The sequence below is a fragment of the Seriola dumerili genome, unplaced genomic scaffold (genome assembly GCF_002260705.1).
Source record: "Seriola dumerili isolate Sdu_G_001 unplaced genomic scaffold, Sdu_1.0 BDQW01000002.1, whole genome shotgun sequence".
NCBI classification, from domain to species: domain Eukaryota; kingdom Metazoa; phylum Chordata; class Actinopteri; order Carangiformes; family Carangidae; genus Seriola; species Seriola dumerili.
The window spans coordinates 1,486,789-1,507,441 of NW_019174257.1; the positions used below are offsets into that span (position 1 = coordinate 1,486,789).

Below are 20,653 nucleotides of genomic sequence, written 5' to 3' on the forward strand. Positions count from 1 at the left end.
AATTCTTGACATAGACTGGATTGTTTCAGGGATGCTTATGTTGACTTCTGACGTTGCTGTGAAAACACTGATCTAAACACGGGCCCCCAACATTGTGCTGTTTCCTGCCATATCGGGATTATAACACTGTAATGGGTCATAGTTTTCGATGTCTCTGCCCCTCTCTTCAGATGCTCACTATACAGCAGTGCGGGCTGATCTGGAGTCTGATGCCCAGGACCTGGAGGCGGAGTCATGGAGTTTGGCAGTTGACCAGCAGTATGTTAAGAGGCACTCTAAAGAAATGGTGAAGAGACAGGATGTGATATATGGTGAGCGTGATTGTTTTGGGTGTGTTCAAACATATTGCTGTTCAATGAATTCATTCATTATTATTCAACTATTCAATCAATGAGCTCATTGGTTGGTTAGGGTTGGTGTGAACTGGGATTTTGGCAGCAGTACTGCACACAATGTCAGGGAAATAATCAAAAATGATGAAGTAAAATTTAGCATTTTGCAATTCTGTAACATTGTTGGACTCCCAATACAAAGTTGAAAAAATGTATCGAAATCAAAGCAGCAGAGCCAGAGATATGGTCTTTTGTATTCCGTTCATCATTCTTTCTTCTCAAAATATGGCAGAACATAAACATAAAACTTAATGTCGTTGTACAGAGCTGATGCAGACGGAGATGCACCATGTGCGAACACTGAAGATAATGCTTCGTGTCTACGTCCGAGAGCTGAAGGAGAACCTCCAGATGGACTCGGGCAGGCTGGACTGTCTGTTCCCCCGCTTGGAAAACCTCCTCGATCTTCACACACATTTCCTGTCTTGTCTCAAAGAGCGGCGACGAGAAAACCTCATCTCACCTAGCGACAGGAACTACACCATCAACAGAGTGGCAGATATTCTGATCACACAGGTAGGTGATTTGTAGCGTCTCTGGCAAGAACACACTTGCTTACAAATGCCCAGCGTCGATTTCTTCAAACACATCACATGATAGTTACACATTCTCAATATGGTACACAAGTTATATATAAACAGCATAATACATCGGCCATGGTGCAGTGTGGGCCAGCACACAAACACAGACTGCCAAAACAGAACCATGAGCCGCCTAGGTGACAGAGATGACAGTTTCTTTTGTTCCCCAGTTCTCAGGTGAAATCGGAGAGAGGATGAAGGAAAGCTATGGAGATTTCTGCAGTCACCACACTGAGGCTGTCAGCTACTACAAAGAACAGCTGCAAAACAATAAAAAGTTCCACAACATCATACGGGTAAGACACACTATCATATGCTGATTTTTGATGTCAGATTTAATCCACACTACCTCTCCAGTGTAGTATATTAAATTCACTTGCAATCTGATACATGTTAAATTAAATCATGCTCTTTCTCATCTCAGAAAATCAACAACCTGTCCATTGTGCGGAGGTTAGGAGTGACCGAGTGTATTCTGTTGGTGACGCAGCGCATTACCAAGTACCCTGTACTAGTGGAGCGTATTCTGCACAACACTGAAGGTCTTTCTGCTAATTAGATTACAATCACTGATGAAGAGGGTGCACCAATGCATTTAGTGAGGAATAACCTCAGTCATTATAGTTTAAATTTGACTTAATCTGTAAAATATTTTTTCTGTCTCTAGCGGGAACAGAGGAGCATGAGGATCTGACTCGAGCTCTGGGTCTGATTAAGGACACCATCATTAAGGTGGACACGCTGGTTAATCTCTATGAGAAGATGTCCCGACTCAGAGACATATACAACAAGGTGGAGCTCAAGGCACTGGGAAAAATCAAAGATGGCCGAGTGTTTCGCAGGGAGGACCTGGCACCAAGCAGGAGATGGCTGCTTCATGAGGGCACAGTCAACTGGAAAGCTGCATCTGGCAGACTCAAAGGTATGATGAGGCATGATTAAACAAAATACTCACTGACCTACTATACAGAAGTGTGAATATACTGTATATGCTGTTCTATTAAAAAGAAATCAATAATGTGTCATGCTGGTCCTTTGCAAGGTTGTTGTGAACTTAGTTAACATTAAAAAGGATACTCACACATTTAAAATGTGTCTAGTCTGATATCATCTGGCTTTTTCCAGCTTGCAGGCTGAAGCCAGAAACTGTCATCTCTAATTTTTGCTTTTCCAGATATTCTTGCAGTTCTTCTGTCAGATGTGTTGCTCTTGTTACAAGAGAAGGACCAGAGATATGTATTTGCCACTGTGGTAAGTGATTTACCTTTGATCATTCTGTCAGTATAACAAAAATGGCATTTGCTTTTAAGAGGAATACATAAATAATGCACAGTGAAAAGAGCGGGAACAGAATTTTTTACCTTCAGAATCCTATGCATGATCTGTAATGCTCATCTGTGAATGTCATTTATCAGTTTTTATTAAGTACTAGTAACCAGTAAGGTCAGTAATCCCTTCTTCTTCTTTTTTTGATCTACTCAGGATAGCAAGCCGTCAGTGATCTCTCTTCAGAAGCTGATAGTCAGGGAAGTGGCCCATGAGGAGAAAGCCATGTTTCTTATCTGTGCCTCCTCCAATGAGCCAGAGATGTACGAGATCCACACCACCTCCAAGGAGGAGCGAAACACTTGGATGACACAAATACGGCAAGCTGTCGAGAGGTAGCTGCAGTTACACAGAGAGAAAACTCACACAAAATCTCTACGCTGGTCCAAAATTGTGGAAAATTATGATAATTATTTACCCATTGTGAAAAGTGTAGACAAAATGTTATTCTAATATATGTCAATCCACAGTTGACCCAGATGAAACAGAATGTATAGGAGCGTTACTCAGTTTGCTTCCTTTGTCTTTCTACCTGCCCACCTGTACCGGGTTCTGTCCTCTCCCACTCTCAGCTGTCCTCATACTGAAGAGAGGCTGTTCAGTGAGGAGGAAGAGGCTCGAGCTTCCAGGTTCAAAGAGTTTCAAGGTAACCAGATCAGAAGCATTGACAGACTACACACATTGCCCTTGAAAATTAGCTATACCAGACCACTAGGGGATGCTCATGTATCATGTTAACATTAAAATTGTTGAAGTTGCTTTGATTTTCTTTACAGCTCTTCAAACTGTTTAAGGATTGAAATTATTTTTTTAAACCAGCCAATGCAGTTAAAATAAAAAAACTGAAATATATAAGTATCAGTTTGTATGGATGGATATTCATGTATGGATGTTTCAACAACAGAATTGTGACAAACTGTTAACCTTGATTCATTTTATAAAGTCTGGGTCTTTTCTTGTTCCATTTCACGTTTTCCATTGTAGAGCGGCTGAGTCAGAAGGACACAGTAATTGTGCAAGCTCTTACTGAGAAGCTGCAGCTGTTTGCAGACATGGCAGAGTCTTTGGCAGGTCTAGAGGACACAGCTTCACGTTCTAGACTTCTGCTTCGAGGAGACGCCTCAGACCTCCAGCAGGGGGAGACCCTGCTCAAAGGAGCTATCACTGAGGGTAGGACAAGGCTGCATGATGTACAGTATATCTGCTTTAGACACAGAGGCATGGCACCTTGGCATTGAGTGAATTTTACACACAATTTGTCAACTTTATGTTCATGTAGTGCTCGCTGCAGCTTTGTAATAAATAAGTGGATTGTAGCATTGTTGCATTTGCTTCTGTTCCCCTAAACTTCTCTCTCTCTGTCCAGCTTTCAACCTTAACTTTTATCTCTTTCACTTCAGTGGAGAACCTCCAGAACCTGCTGCAGTCCGGAGTGAGGGAGGAGGCTCCAGCCTCTCGACTGGAGGAAGGAAGCGGCTCTGGGGCCTTGCCCAGACGAGCGGATACTTTTGGGGGCTATGACAGCAGCCCCACCATCCTTAGTAAGAGTGAGTGCAGCACACTCCATACCCTGAGGAAGTCCACCAGCTAATGGATTTTGCAGTTGTATTTCAGAGGCATTCATAAGATTGAAATTATGAATAATAAATTTGACAATTTCTTCAAAGGCTGTTGATTCCTGGAATTGGTTTTATTGGTTTAATTCATGTGTATGGTTTTCTAATAACTAATTTCTTGGCAACAAAGCCAGCATGAGAAACTAAAAAAGAAAAATATTTCAAGACAGTTACAGTTGGTCACAGTTTTACATGTATATGTGTGTGGTTTCCGTGCAATGTTTGTAATTGTGAATATTTCTGTGTATCATTTTTGTGTGTGTGTGTTTGTCACTCTCTGTTTCTGTGTGTGTTGGTGTTGATGTGTCGGTGCCAGATGGCAGTGTGAGGAAGAACTCTTCTGGCGAGTCCAGAAACAGAGACAGAAGCCAGAGAGCAAGCTCCGACCCTCAGCTCAAAGACCTCTGTGGCAGCCACACCCTGGAGCAGACGGTAAGGGCTCAACATACACTGACTGGGATGAGTCACAGTGTTATTTCCTGTAAATAGTAAACAGACTAAGTCATCTGGAAAGTTTCCATGTCCTGATGTTTACTGTAACCCTGTTATCACAGGTCATGTCATTTGTTTATAAATGTATAAAGCCTTGATAAAGCATTATACTCTTAACATTGATTTACTCCACTAAATCCTGGCGCTTGATCAGGCAGACAAAATAGACAAAATATAATGACATGCTGATGACAATGAGCGGTGTGTGAAAATCAAAGCCAGTTTTACTCATAACATACATAAAACATGATAAATAATGACATTATTTGCCAAACATAATAGTAAATGTTGTATTTATTCCACTACCTTGGCTATGAACAATAGCTCAATAGAACCTTTTTAGGATTTTGATGTGTAGAATTGACAGAAATGAAGAAAACTTTTCATATATTACCATAACAAATTTCATATGTTCTAAATGTTTTCAGCATCTACTATCTGTAGCAGTACAGCACAGTACTCACAGTGTGTTTGTGATGTTATATCATTAGTATGACTTTCTGTGTGTCTGACTGCTCAGGTTGATGAGAGCTCCTGCTCTCCTGCCAGATGGAACCGCATCTGGTCCAACTCCTTCCCTGAGGCTGAGGTAAACTCTCCATTTCTGATCTGTCACTTTGTTTTACACAAAAACCGCAGGATTTGATCTTCACAGTCATGACTGTTGAACTGAAAAGATGTACCCATGAATAGTTTACTAATCCAGTGAAATCTTGTATTGTTTTGGAAATGCTGGTGATTATTTGATTATGATAACTTCGTCTGTGTCTCTGGTCCAGTTCTTTGACAGAGTGGTGATGCTCTCCCAAAGGCTCTATAGTCTGCAGGTAAAACAGACCTCTCAACTGTTTATGCTGTATCTGAAATTTTCAACAAATAAATAAATTTAATTGATTATTTGGGGTTTGTAACTTGATAACTTTCATAACAAACAATTCAATTCACTTTCTGTTTCACTGTAATAGAAAATAAATAATTGTCTCAGGACAATATTAATATATGTTCCCTAATTACCAAATGTTATTTTTCTCCTCTCCCTGCCTCTGCCCCAGGCCATCATATCACAGCAGGACAGTTACATCGAGCTGCAGCGGGCCTCTTTGACAGAGCGGGCATCCCTGCCCGGGCGCCACCGAGGGAACGTGCTCCTGGAGCAGGAGAAGCAGCGGACTCTGGCCCTGCAGAGAGAAGAGCTGGCCAGCTTCCACAAGCTGCAGTCTCAGCACCGGCAGGAGCAGCAGCGCTGGGAGAAGGAGAGGGAGAGGCACCGCCAGCAAGTCGAGGCCACTGAGGCCAGGCTCCGACAAAGGGAGGAGGAGTGCAAGCGGCTGGAGGTGAAATGCACTTGCTGCTCTGTCCTCTACCTGAATTTCTGGCTCCATCGCTCTGCGCCTGATTTTGCTCATTAGATGTAAATATTTAACAGAAACTTTCCAACATTGCTTGTTGTTGTTTTGGTGCAGGAACATCTGGCAAAAGAAAAGGAGGAGCTAGACAGGCAGAGGGAGACGTACCAGCAGGACCTGGAGAGACTGAGAGAGTCCACCAGAGCTGTGGAGAAAGAAAAGGAACGCCTGGAACACCAGAAGAAGATCAAGAGGAAGACCATTGAGGTGGGGAACCTGTGGTGGAGAGGGAGTCAAATAATGGTGAAACAAAATACTGTATCATCATACAGTAAAAGACTATCAAGCTAACTGTTGCTAGTGAAAACAACATTTAACATTTCTGTTCACACTATATTGGGCATCTGCATACACAGATGTGTTCACACGTTTGTCAACAAACAGTCACCACATTAGCATTTGGTGAAATTTACGCCTTGTGAACCCTCATAGCCAAAGACAGGTGTGGAAACATGTAAATGAAGTTTAAGCTAACAAATTATATATTTGTTCAGTTTATGATACAATGTGATTTATTTCAGATACACTTCATATCATAACTTCAAGGTATTTTTCACAGTTTTATTGATTGATGACTAATTGTATACACATTTTGATTAGTCTATTTTATAGGTAACTCTGATTATAAAAATGCTTTTGAAAAATATGAAACTCTAAATTGAAGGTCGTTAGATTGGTTTAATGGCCCTTTTGAAGTCGTGTGTGAGAAGGAAAGAAATGAGGACAAGGGCGAGCTGCTTTAGAGGAAGAGGTAATACCGGGAGCAGTTTCCTGTCCCTCGTGCTTTCTCTTTGGCCATTTTGTGTTCTTGTTTTTTTTCTTCCAAACCTACGTACCTTGTCTCTCTTCTGTTTTATATTATTACATGTTTTGATACATCAGCTGCAACGATTGTGTGACATTTGATTTCATAGTCAAGTGTTTTATTTCATTTTAAAGTCACACAAGATTGTTTGCATTTACAGTGTTTCCATTCTTCTTTATTTTCAGCTGAAACATGTCACATCTTGCCTTTCTGTTGTCTTTGGCTGGACCGCAACAGCGGGGCAGCCGTGAGTGTGTGACTGACTGAGTCTTAGACTTGAGTGATCATATTTCCCCCATTGATCAGCCGAATGCCACGTGACTGAGTTGGCATTGCTCTTTTTTTATGAATTAATTGGTGCAAAAGTGGGTGTTTACAGCCTGCAATGTTGCCAACTCAGCACATTTGTTGCTAGATTTAGAGACTTTTTTAAAAAAGGGCAGAATACAAATAGGATGCCATGACATCAGTTGTTTACAGCGGTTCCACGTCTTCAATTTTGGTTTTGACCTGGTCTCCTTAATCTCCTTTTCAAGTTATATATTTCCCTCCTAACATCAGTTTTCCTGTCTCATCACACATACACATGACATCGCAAATTGTTGCTTCTTAAATAATGAGTGTAATTCGCATAACATGACCACTGTGGTGCAGGAGAAACATGAATGTGCTGCTTAAGGAATATTTAGTTCCTGAGTTCAGCCTCTTACTGGTGGAAAAGAAGCACTGGTTTCAGCTCCCACAACCTGTGTTATAGATGAGCGTAATGACAAACAGACATACAACTGAATACATGTCTAACCACTCAACCACACAATCCATCTACGCAGAGAGTGGTCTTTCTCTTCACCTCTTTTTCTCTGCTCTCCTTCCTGTGTTTCCTCACTTATATCCCTCTTCTCTATCTCTCCATGCACTACAATGCGAGCCATTGTTTGTGAGTTTCATGGGAGAGGAACTTTGAGAAAGATCCACTGACTGTAATTTCACGCCTGGTGCTAACAGATCTGTCATGGAGCTTCAGTGAAGTTACTTAATATCAGCCTTTAGTGTTTTTAGAGGCCTGTATGACTGTTGCAGTTTGGTTGATTGTCATGAGGCAACTGTAGTACTAGACATTTTATCTTGACAGATTTTATCTTCTTAACAAACCAAGATACAGAATGATATGACAGTTTTGAAATCCATATCAAGATTTACACACTCAGTTGGCAGTTTATTAGGTACACATGACTAAAACTAATGCAGTCTAATACAACAGTCCTGCAACAAAAAACAGACTTTGTCTAATGCAGCAATTAATATTAAAGAATTTTTCAGGATTTTATCATACTTTCACAAATAGTACTGCAAAACTACCCTGCAATATTTAGACATTGTTTTAAGACAAAATGACACACTCCATAAACCTTACACACAGTGTGCTTCTTTATAGTGGACAGTCATCAGGTCACCTGATGTCACATCACAATTGTTTATTTGGCTTGCTCCCTCCACTCTGCAGCTATCCGTGTGGTGTTTCACATGATTCTCCTGTGTGGTGTACATTAGTAACTGATGGCTGATTTAGTAATTAAAAAAAAAAAAGATATTTCAGATTAAAATGGTGGGTAAATTTTAAAACCAGTAATCTGGTATTGATAATAGTGGGAGAGGATCATTAACATTACTTAGGGCTGTTGTAGCTGAGTCACACACATGATCATGTAAAACACACCTAATGATGGCATTGTTCACGCTGACTAATGCTGTCATGTATAAGAAAGGAAAAATTACCGGCTCAATGAGTCAGTGGCCCTGGTCATTAACATGCGTCTCGGGTGATCTGATCACGAGTGGACAGCTCCAAGTACAGGTGTGAATGCATCCAAGACACATTAAGGACGCATTTGAGATCTGATCACTCAGACAACATTCGGAGGTGGTCTGGACCGAATGTGGCCACATTCCCATAAAGATGTGTTTTTCTGATTGAGTCTGTCTCCAGTGATGTCTTTAGTCCCTCTCTGCTGTCTGGCATTCCTACCCGGTTGACGCCTGACAAGTATCTCTGATTGGCCAGTGCATCTTTGTCCTGCATACCAAGCTGAGTAGCTGACGGATGACACAACGCTGTCCACTCAAGTCCTGACATGTCCCAAAAAAAGCTACAGTGCTTTTTTTTTGCAAATGCATTTCCCCCTTTTTTATTCTTATCTGTTTACAGTAACTTTACTCACAAAATTCTCAGACATCTGGCTGCCTATCTACCATCCATTTTCTTCTGTGTCATTCCAAAGATTTCATGGTAAGAAGACCTTTCAAAAAAATGCCTCACTCCTCAGTTAACTGGAGTCCTAACTCAAGACGTACACAAACACAACCAGCTGACATGAGTTATTGCATTTATCATCTCATTACTGACTGCAGAAGGCAGGCCTTTGACCATGAGTTGTACCTCGAACAATTCACAGTGACTCCTGGAAAACCACAGCCTTTGGTCTTGTGAAGTGAATGACCTCGGGCTGAATTGACCTAATCTGTTGTGATGAGTAATGCAGAGACTCGGGTATTTACAGCGATGGTGAGGAAGATTGCTTTGTGATGTTTGTTTGTTACACAGAGTGCAAGATAGGAACCGAAGTAGGTCAGATCTAGACCGTATCACCACTCGGCATCCCATTAAATCATGCCCATAATATTTGTTTTAGACCAGTTAAGTAGTGTGTTTTGTACACATGCGGATGTATGGGTTGCAGTTCTATACTGTTGGCTCGGATGTGGGACTTTCTTGGCTGTGATTTCGGGAGATTTGGATGCGGTTTGTTCCCTCTCTGCGTCAAACACATCAAACGATCTTTTCATCAGCTGTGACCTCAGGATCTATTCCAGGCTCTAAGCCAGCCTGATATCAACAGACATTTATCACCACCACCCAACATTAAGACTCATCAGCAAGCCCATAGAGCTATGATTAGACCTCATAAAAAAAGACATGCCTCCATGGTTGTTTGCGTTTCTTAACGTGAGAGTTTGAGTAAGAACGGTTCCAGTTGTGACATGTCCTGACTTCAGAGGAACATCTCTTTCATGCGTTACCTCATTTGATCTTACTTTGCCTCCTTATGGCCTCCTCCCAAGAGGCCAAGTAAGATCATGACATGAACCAGGACAGAGCCTTGGGTTTGATTGCATAAGAGTCCTGTGAAAGTGAAGTCATAAAGCGTGTGTATAGTGGAGGCTTGAGCTGTACTCTTTGATGTTTGAATGACAGAGAAAGGACTTGCACAATACAGCAAGATTCAATGAAAAAATAAGAAATAAACATACTCCAACCTTATTTGATGGACTGAAAAATAAAGGGTAGAAGCTGGGCAACTACAAGGTTAAAAATGAAATCCTCAGCCTGCTGGGAAAGCGTTTTGAGGGATATGTGAATAACCATTGGTCATCCTACTTTTTAACAAGAGCAAAAAAATGTAAAACTGAATTGCTACCTGGTGTAACTACAAGAACATGACAGAGAACGTTGCTAAAACATAGGAAGGGTGAAATGTCAAAAGGTCAGTCATAAACAGTGAGCTGTGCTAGTGTCTTCTACACGCTGAGTTATCTCTTCCCTTCTTCGGCCTCAGTTCCCAGGCTGATTTACAATGCTGCTGTCTGAGTGTGTTCCTGTGGTCTGATGAAAAAACCCCAATGAGCTGCACGACACCTTCACCATATACGCACACACCTAGATGCTTGTGGCTTGCTTCTTCTATAATCAGCCCGTGTAACTACGAGAACATGACAGTTGCAGTTGCTTTGCAGGGCTGAGACACAACACCAAGTTTGAGGGCAGATATTTTTTCTCTACACCATCTGTCACTGTAGCTACTTCCCACCTGTTGGATGAACACTGTGTGCAGTACTGTTCTGTCTTCACCTAGAATATTGTCAAATTACTCAGAGTTGAAGTCAATCATTTGCTCTGTGAGGGAAAAGAAAATACTTGCATGTAGACTAAAAGGTGCACTTTTCTCTGCAGCTTTCTTAATTAATGAATTAATTGTTTCATGGGCACAACTTAGTTATTTTCATTATACATTAATATGCAGATTTTCTTGATTAATCATTCCATCATTTGATCTATAAAACATCAGAAAACTACATAATATGTCCATCACAATTTCCTGAAGTCCAAGGTGATGTTATCAGATGTCTCGTTTTGTGCACCCAACCATCTAAAACCAAAAATAATCTATTTACTATAATGTAAGACAAGGAAAAGCGGCAAATTCTCATATTTAAGCAGCTAAAAGCATCCAGTGTGTGGTATTTTTGCATGGAAACAAACTTAATGACTAATCAAATGGGTGATATGGGAGTATCCAGGCAGTTTTCAGGATGAGAGGAACTGGGCTGTGTAATTAGCTAGCCCAAGCCTGTCATTAACAGAAGCCTCTGGAAGACAGCCAGTGCTAATTGTTTATGTGCTGTCAGTCAAGTCTCTTTGTGCTCTGCAGCTTCCGCACAGTTTACTGCCCTGGAAACCTGTTGTTTATGCCAGTTAAAGCCGATCACCTTGTTCTGCGGACAATGGAACATCTGTGTTCCAAGATGAGTGAGTGCTGAAAGAGGAAGAATGGTGGAAGGAGAGAAAGGAGGTATGGAGACTTTCCCAACTGCAGGGCCCCTCTCTGCCTCGGGTCACCCCGTCATGCTCTGCTGTTAGAGCTGGGGGGAAGCTACAGTCTCCACACACGCACACACACACACACACTGTCACAGTCAGATGAGTCTGCCCTTCATGCCTTGTAAAACACAGTCATCATGCGTCCCCCATCGCCACAGGAAGTATTCTGCGTCATCATCAATCTTGTAGCGTGTGGACTGCATACAGAGCAGAGGAGTTTGAGGTTTTCCAGACTTAGTTAATTTTCTTTAGTCAAAACTTTTGGTGAACTGACCTACTTGTTTGGTGATTATAGTGATATCAGCCTTTTATTAAATATCAGATAAAAGGTAGCTTGTGTCGGTAGCCACATGTTGTTGGTTTACTTCCAAATTAATGTGACAATTAATGTGGCACCAATTGATAAAATGTTGTTTACTAGCCGAACCATTTATTTTATCAGATATAACAAATGTTTTCATGGTCATCCTCCTCCTCATCATCTGTATTTTAATGGAGACGTTTTTCTGTCTTATGTTTCCTGCTGGGATTCAATTTCAGAGAAAGAACATCTTTCTTTTTTGAAATGTTCATAAATCTTAAAATCTAGTCTAATAAACAAATGTATATAGATATTGACTGCTCCAATCCAAACAATATTAAGCCTTCAACATACACACTGATCAAACCATGACCCAAAGGGATAAAGTTTTCATTATGCATGTATTGGGGGTGATTGATCTGACCTGCAGTTGGGTCACAAACACGGAGACAACTTGAAGTTTTACGTTTACTATACGTGTAATTACAAAAGTGATATTACATTGTAATGCTTAACAGGCAGACACACACTGAAATGCTGCTATGTCTTGTCTATATGGGCAAAGAATGGGCCCCATATATTTGAGAATTTCTTCAGGGAACTGGTTTTTCAGAAACTTCAGTTTTCTTCCTGGATTTTTATCAACCCGAGCATCAAATATTATCATGTGGCTGTACAAAGATGCAAAGTATATTCTGAACTTCTTTTTGCCTGACTGTATTTTATGTTTTGACAAATAGCCTTCTGCAGCACATTGTGCAACAGTGTTATTGAAGGGTTTAAACTTTGGTTTTTGTTGGTGTAGGACGTTTTACAATAGCCCAGTGAAAAGATTCTTTTTATAGTTCATGTAATGCAACACGTGGGATTACCAACCCATACAAACACTACACCACTCCATTGTTGTAGAAATCCTCCTGGTCCATCTCATTCGATGCAGATTGGATGATGATGTTGACTCAATCTCTAGATCTTCTTTCCTTCAGTCTAGCAATTAAGTGGACAATGCAGTCAGTGTCTTTCATCCACTGATGTCATGAGAGCCATTTTCTTGTTCCCTTGCTTGTCTAACAGCTCTGCCTGTTTTGTTAGGCATGTCTTTATGTGCACAGGGACTATTAAGGGTTTTATGTTTCTCATTTTGTGTGTGTGTGTGTGTTTGTGTATGTGTGNGCAGAATATATATATATATATATATATATATATATATATATATATATGTATGTATGTGTGTGTGTGTCTTCTGCACTCTTAAGAAGTTGTTTTTAAGTTTTTTTTTTTTCCTTCAAAAGAAATACACTCATACATACATACATAACCCACAACACAGCCTGCTTACNTCCAATCCAAACAATATTAAGCCTTCAACATACACACTGATCAAACCATGACCCAAAGGGATAAAGTTTTCATTATGCATGTATTGGGGGTGATTGATCTGACCTGCAGTTGGGTCACAAACACGGAGACAACTTGAAGTTTTACGTTTACTATACGTGTAATTACAAAAGTGATATTACATTGTAATGCTTAACAGGCAGACACACACTGAAATGCTGCTATGTCTTGTCTATATGGGCAAAGAATGGGCCCCATATATTTGAGAATTTCTTCAGGGAACTGGTTTTTCAGAAACTTCAGTTTTCTTCCTGGATTTTTATCAACCCGAGCATCAAATATTATCATGTGGCTGTACAAAGATGCAAAGTATATTCTGAACTTCTTTTTGCCTGACTGTATTTTATGTTTTGACAAATAGCCTTCTGCAGCACATTGTGCAACAGTGTTATTGAAGGGTTTAAACTTTGGTTTTTGTTGGTGTAGGACGTTTTACAATAGCCCAGTGAAAAGATTCTTTTTATAGTTCATGTAATGCAACACGTGGGATTACCAACCCATACAAACACTACACCACTCCATTGTTGTAGAAATCCTCCTGGTCCATCTCATTCGATGCAGATTGGATGATGATGTTGACTCAATCTCTAGATCTTCTTTCCTTCAGTCTAGCAATTAAGTGGACAATGCAGTCAGTGTCTTTCATCCACTGATGTCATGAGAGCCATTTTCTTGTTCCCTTGCTTGTCTAACAGCTCTGCCTGTTTTGTTAGGCATGTCTTTATGTGCACAGGGACTATTAAGGGTTTTATGTTTCTCATTTTGTGTGTGTGTGTGTGTTTGTGTATGTGTGTGTGTATTGTCCTTGAGCCTCTTGGAATACATCAAAAGCCTGTTACCAAACTTACCAAAGTGTGTGCTCAGCAGAAAGACTCACATGTGTTTCTGATTCCCTCTTTAGCCCATAAATACCATTCTCCTCAGTAGATTGTCTTTCTGTAATGACACATGGCATCACGCAGAATATTATTAATATAATAGTATTTATATATATATATATATATATATGAATGTATGTGTGTGTGTGTCTTCTGCACTCTTAAGAAGTTGTTTTTAAGTTTTTTTTTTTTCCTTCAAAAGAAATACACTCATACAACATACATAACCCACAACACACCTGCGACACACCACACACACACACACACACACACGCAAACATGACCTTCCACAACTCTTGACTCCAAACTGAATCCAGCCACAAATATGGATAATTACAGTGTAGTTTGGGAGCTGTCCTTTGTGAACTTGAATACTGAATTTGAAGTTTTATATGATGATGTTTGCAACACTCGAAGAAGACTCATGTCTCATGTCTCAGCAAATAACATACAGTCTTCTTCCTCCTCCAGGTGGCTCCTCTGTCTGGCAGTCTGAACGGGGAGCTCCTCATGTCGTCTGGCCTCACCAGCTCCACCAGCGCCTCCGACCTGCCCCTGCCTCAGAAGCCCCTAGTGCGCGCCAGCTTGTCTGTAGCGCCAGCCGACTATCCAGAGCGCCCTGAAGTGATGTTGCGGCGCGAGACGGGCTCCTCCACCCTGCCACTGAAGACAGAAGTGCCGCTCCATCTCTTCAGCACCACCAACCAGCAGCACAAACTGGTCGGGGTGCAGCAGCAGATCCCCACCAAGCTAGCCGCCTTCAGCAGCGGCAAAGGGAAAGGAGGCAAGAGTGGTAAAGCTTCACATCGCACTGACAGCACAGGTAAGGAGTTAGACTTCAGATACGGAGTTTCACATGATTAATAGATGGCAGGATGGTTGAGCGGTACTGCATAGTCACAGATTGAATCCACATAACTCATTCAAGTGTTCAGTTATTTCTCCCGGCCTGCAGCTCCCTGGGCGGACAGGACTGTTTGTTGAAATGTATTTTACTAAAAGCAGCTGCTTACAGTTGAACATACACCAACTAATACTAATATGAAAAGGATAATAAAATGTACCCTTTTAAAAATGTTTTATGAATGTTGCACTGAGGTTTATTCCTTTCTCTCTTACTGTTGCTGGTGATCTTTATCAGAGCAGTATTCTGGGTTTTCCTTCCTCACTGTCACTGATATCCCAGCCATCTGTGCCTGACATGAGCTTGACCTGATCAGCATCATTTAAGTGGATCATTAGGGTCACATTAGCTGTCTAAATTGGGGCCGGGCCAGACTCCTCCAGTTTGCTAATGCAATCTAATTTTACAATTAAATCACCTTCTATCTCTGTTTGTCTCTTGTTTTCTTTTCTCCCCTTTCCTCCCTCCACTGGTCCTCCTCCTCCTCCCCCTCCCCCTCCCCCTCCCCCTCCTCTTAGCCTCAGTGGATATGAAGCAGATGCTGAAGTTGTCTGGCCGAGACGAAAATGCCCAGAAGGCCAAGCGCTCGATCAGCCCCCACCAGCAGCTCTCGCTGACAGCCCTGCATCACCACACGGGTACTTACTTACACACACACACATACTGTTCGTGAACACACACTCTCCCTCCTTCACTCCGTTAGGACAGACCCAAACACAATCTCCTCCTGTCTGTCCTTGCCTACTGCATTATTAAACTTCTGTTCTCACAGACACACAAACATGAGACACACACATTCTCCACCTGGGCAAACCCGACTCCACCCGATCACGTTCCTCTCTAAAGCAGCCTTCATGCCCAGCCTCACCCTGTGTAAACACCTATCAATTTCACATGCTTCACTGTGATTAATGGCAGGCTGTACTGCTGACACAGACATTTTAACACTTTAATCCAGTGCCCTTGCAATTACCACTGACAAAAAACACTGGCAGGATTACATGTGATAGATTTCAGTTAGAGTGAGTAAGCCCTGCTGTATTAAACGAGTACAATTGACTAATGTGTCGGTAGTTTTTATGCTATTTTTAGTGTAATCCCTTGTTCTGTAATGACCTTTACTTTATGTCTCTGACAGATCAACTCAGTCCTCCAGACAGCGCAGGAACAGACAGCCAAACCACCTCCTCGGTCAGCACCTCCCTCCCTGCAAATATTCAGAAGCCCCCCATGCCTCCTGCACAGTCCCATCCTCAGCCCTCCATGCAGACTTCCACCATGCCTCCCCACTCACAGAGCAGCGGATTTCTCCAGTTCCAGTCCCACGTGCAGCCGCAGGGCCTCAGTCCAAACACCCAGGCCCAAGTCCCGGTAAATCACGGGCTCAGCCACAGCCACAGCCACAGCCACAGTCACAGCATGCCGCCTCCGTACAAGATCCCCACAGAGGACCTCAACAAGGAGGACGTCATCTTTTTCTAAACTCCAGTTCTGCTGCCCTCAGATCAAGCACTGATCACAAAAACGATAAAAGAAAAACTATTTTGGGATGGTTACTGATCCCCAATCAACCACAAGGTCCATTGCAAGGAGCCACTTATATGTGATAAAGTGACGATGATCAGTGTGGGCAGGTGTGTTGTTATTGACTGTTGAGATCAGGTAGTTAAAATGTATGTACAAAGTTGCAGCAGTCTATTGCAGAGAGCCTTTGTCAGAGCTACAGTGGCTCAGAAAAAAAATCGCAACATTTTATTCAAAAAAGAGGACTTTCTTTTAAACGGTTTCTTCTTTATTTAATTTTTTTTTCTAAACAAGTATGAAGAGGGAACCTTTGGCAGAACAAAGGTGTCTTGAAACAAGTATGAAAAGGTTTAAATGAAGTCGCAACAATCCAAAGACTTTAGCTGCAAGGGCTGAAGGTAATTTGACTGAAAGGAACAATGTGAAAGAAAAACGGTTGGGTGCATTTCAGGAGACTCTGGTCAGGCTGGTTAGTGAAGCATGTACAAAGTGAAAGGTGCAGCGGCGGAGTCCCGGCCTTAAACCTCTGCTTCTACTGGACCTGGAACCACAAGAAATGATTCAACAGAAACTCAGAAGAACTCTTAATACACGGACACTCTCTTCTTGATGTTTCATTTGCACAGTGTAAATACTCCATTCCAGACTTATGAATGAACTTTTGTGGACGAAATGTGTGTTGTTTGGTTGTACAGTTGTGAAGGTTCTTTTAATTTAGTTCTTCTTGTTCTGCTTAATCATGCTTATTGCAGATGGCTGACATTGTGGATTACATCTGTAGTGCTGCCAGTGGTTCCGAAACCTGACTTGCAATTGGTCACCAACCTGTTTTTTCACACTGTTGTTTAATATTACTTCGTTTCAATTAAGGGATAATTTGGCTTTTGGCAAGTTGTACTGTTTTTCCAGCCCAAGCAGAGTGGGACAAACTCAGGGATGCCTTTCTTGTGTCTCTGTACAGTAATGTCAGTGTAGCTTTCTCTAGGTCTGTTCCTGCATTTCATAGAAGCAGCTCTCCTTAAAAACACTGAGGGTTAAAAATTAAACAGTTTTATTTAACCCATTAACAATATTTCCCATTACAGCATTTTCACAAGTAGCTTTTTTATTTCTGCAACTATGGCTGGTTTGTCAGCTGTTTGATAAAAGGTCACTTCTTTAATACAGACATTTGCAACAGAGATTTATGTAAATTTGAGTATGTACTTTATTTAAATTAGTCCTCAACCTTTTAAGTTTAAAGGACAATGTTTCAGACTTGTAGCTGAGCTGCTATTGATCCCATTACACACCCAGGAAATTAGCTAAACTTGGCTAAATTTGGCACCATTCAGTTTATCTTGTAGACATCCAAAAGGCCTCAATGAGTTTGTCACACCCTAGGGTACATTTCCCAAAAACTATCCCTTTAAGAAACACCTGTTTGTTAGTATTTTAGTGGAGCTGTAGTGTACTGTACAATTCAGGACATTTAATGCTGTATGTTCTTTTAAAGGTAGAAATTTTAACTGCTTCATATTTCTGGACAGATGCTAAGAAAAGAGAAAATGTAGGCTTAAAAGAGAACATAAGTAATAGTTACAACAGAGATGAAATGCACTGAAAATATTAAAATCCATCATCACATCAATAGAAAATAGAACATCATGATTTTGCATTAGCTGCTCCAGTAGAATAAAGGCCTGTTTGTTAATCCCAAAGGTAAACGGCTAAGATCATTCAGATAAGTCGGACAATGACAACAAGGCCTGAATGTGCATAACGGAGCACAGTGTTAACGCAGTTTTATATCTTCCACTGTAGTTATTGTAACGTGGCTTCTGTATACATGTACAGAGTTTTCTAGAGCCTCATAGGACAAACAAAAGCGAGGAGTGTACAGAAAACTGAAGCATTTTAAAGTTTATAGTTTCCCCTGCTCATTCCACGTTGGTCCTCATTTTTCACCCAACTGAGGAAATGAAAAGTTCATGTGATTGACAAGTCATTTTTTTTGAAAGCTTGTGTCTCTGGAGCTCAGTTTGCTGACTTGACAGTTTGTAAAATTGCAAAGCCGCTATATCTTTGAGTTAAATATGAAGATGTCCGTTTTAATCGAGGCCCTCAGGTCTCATTGACGATGTGTTTTAATGATTGCTGATGACATTTCATTAGCTGAGTCTTAAATCTCTGTGCCTGAGCGAAAAGCGGTACTGTGACTGTGCAGTGGTCCTGCAGCAAAAGAAGACTATCAGCTGTTGTCTGAGATTTCAGTCTTTATCTTTCTTCACAGAAGAAATATGGGGATGTCCATCCCATTACTTCTCACTGTATCTACATGAGATTCCTTTAAATCCTGAAGTAGTTGACACATTGATGCGTTCTGTGTCTCTGGAGAAAAAAATATTAGAAGAGCTTTTTGTCTTTTGTGTCTTTTGTCTTGTCTGGAGTTTGAGCAAGTTTTCTAAGTGTTGATGTATATTATGTATATTGTTGTACATACCGTACCTGATCTCTTCTGCACCGGCTGCCCTCATCCTACACATTCTTGTATTAGAAACAGATATTTGACATGAATCAAGATGCAAAAGTCAGCCAAAAGTCTGTTTGTGTATATGTATATATACACTTAAGATACAAACCCATGTGTGTATGTACAGTATGGTACGCCTTTGCTTGGATAAACTCGTGGCAGTTTATGAAACCACAATCAGTCATTGCTGTTGTATAAATCAACAAAAATGGAAGGTGTGTATATTTAATCTCCTGATCTGCATTGATGTTGTAGCTTTGAAGTCGAGGTGCAGTGTCTGTCGTATTTGTCCTACAACTCATGAGTGATGTTTCACCAAGATTATGTAGCAGTCATAAAAAACGAAACCATCTGCTCGTTTCAGTCGGTTAAACCAAAGAGACATTCGGCTGACTGGGCTCCTGTCTGTGCTCGTGTATGAAGGATGAATAACACTGTGCTGGTTGTGTGGTCATCCACAAAGTGTTATTACTTGTAGAAACACCCTCCAGGGAGTGTCCATAACAAGTGTGTTTACAGCACATTGTAGTCCAGTTCATATCCTGCTTCAGGTCTAATTTTTGGATTTCCTGTTTGTTTTGCAGCCTCACATCCACAAATCACAAATGTGTCAAACTACACAAACAACAAACCATGAAGTCGACAATAAATCAAATAGGTACGCCAGAGTACGGCACATCCTAACTATAGTGTCTGATTTTTTTTCCATGATCAGTACATGGACTCACTTAACTCTGTTGAATAAATATTGGATTTATGTACGCCAGCACTTCATCATCGCAAAGAACCATGGGCTGTTAATGTGCATGTGAACATACTTTTGCTGGTTTTCAGTGGGTTGAACCCAAATTAAAAAAGGCTTTCCAGATTTTGACAAAACAATCCCAAATAAAGGTCCACTTACTAGCTTTTTCCCCCAGAGCTTTCACCCATCTCTCACAGTCTTCAGCCAGTGCTTAAAAATCCCAACATGAGCGGGAAGTGTTGAAATTGCTATTGATAATATCATGACGGCTTCTAGCTCACATATGACAACTGAACAAACTCCATTCACGGATGAAAACCATATGATATGGTTGAAAGCTGTAGAAGAAGCCAGTAGGTCCACTTTTGAGTTAGCATTGTTTTTGTAAAACAACTTTTTTCCAAGCTAAATAATTAACTTTTATTTACATGTTTGTTCATTTTCCTGTATTTCCCCGTGTCTCTTTTTTAATTCCGTGAGTGAGAGATGTTAAACAACAGGAAAAGTGGTGTAAGAGCACTTTAGTTCTGCTCCAGGTACGAGACTTTTATCTGTGGATTATAATGGGCCTCGACAGGAGAGGTGGATGCTGCCTGTTGCTGTCACTGTTTGGATCAACTCAAGTCTTAAATGTTGTTTTGCTGTACTGAACTACTTAACCTTTTTGCTCTGTTTTAAAACTTGGAAGCCAGTCAGTCACATCACTGTGTGTGTGTGTCTGTGTGTATCTGAGTGTGTGTTTGTGTGTGTGTGTGTGTATGCACTCACCACCAAAAACACAGTGGAAACATTTCTAACCGAGTTGTTTTCAATCGTGTTTTTTATACACACGCGCACACGCACACACTCTCATACACACACATTGGACCTGTAATGTGTAAATAACCATGAACATATTTTATTTCCTCTGCCAATTTTACACTAGTCACTTTGGATAGTAGCATACTTGAAGGGGAAAATGAATATTTATAATGCTTATTATTATTGTCTGTGAACTTTTATTTACCAAGAGCTGTCTAATGACGTTTGTAGCACACAGCAAAACTGATTTTTGTACTGTTTTATTTTATTCACTGCGAGACGTTAGAATGACATGTGGACACGAACTTGCTGCCT

The 20,653-nt window shown here is 41.0% G+C and overlaps 1 protein-coding gene across 2 annotated transcripts in view; it reads left to right on the forward strand.

Annotated features, from left to right (window-relative positions):
- LOC111217999 (rho guanine nucleotide exchange factor 18-like) overlaps positions 1-20,239 on the forward strand; it is a 44,647-nt gene extending 24,408 nt beyond the window's left edge. For both annotated transcript variants that reach the window (XM_022740121.1, XM_022740192.1), the window contains 18 exons: positions 171-311; positions 658-908; positions 1,144-1,269; positions 1,398-1,515; positions 1,641-1,895; positions 2,148-2,224; positions 2,456-2,634; positions 2,872-2,945; positions 3,284-3,469; positions 3,700-3,846; positions 4,232-4,347; positions 4,928-4,996; positions 5,187-5,234; positions 5,460-5,741; positions 5,871-6,020; positions 14,324-14,675; positions 15,275-15,394; positions 15,895-20,239. In XM_022740121.1, coding sequence (XP_022595842.1) covers positions 171-311; positions 658-908; positions 1,144-1,269; positions 1,398-1,515; positions 1,641-1,895; positions 2,148-2,224; positions 2,456-2,634; positions 2,872-2,945; positions 3,284-3,469; positions 3,700-3,846; positions 4,232-4,347; positions 4,928-4,996; positions 5,187-5,234; positions 5,460-5,741; positions 5,871-6,020; positions 14,324-14,675; positions 15,275-15,394; positions 15,895-16,238 — 3,035 coding nt within the window. In that variant the 3' untranslated portion in view covers positions 16,239-20,239. The remainder of the gene's footprint in view (positions 1-170; positions 312-657; positions 909-1,143; positions 1,270-1,397; positions 1,516-1,640; positions 1,896-2,147; positions 2,225-2,455; positions 2,635-2,871; positions 2,946-3,283; positions 3,470-3,699; positions 3,847-4,231; positions 4,348-4,927; positions 4,997-5,186; positions 5,235-5,459; positions 5,742-5,870; positions 6,021-14,323; positions 14,676-15,274; positions 15,395-15,894) is intronic.
- Positions 20,240-20,653: the final 414 nt, after the last annotated feature.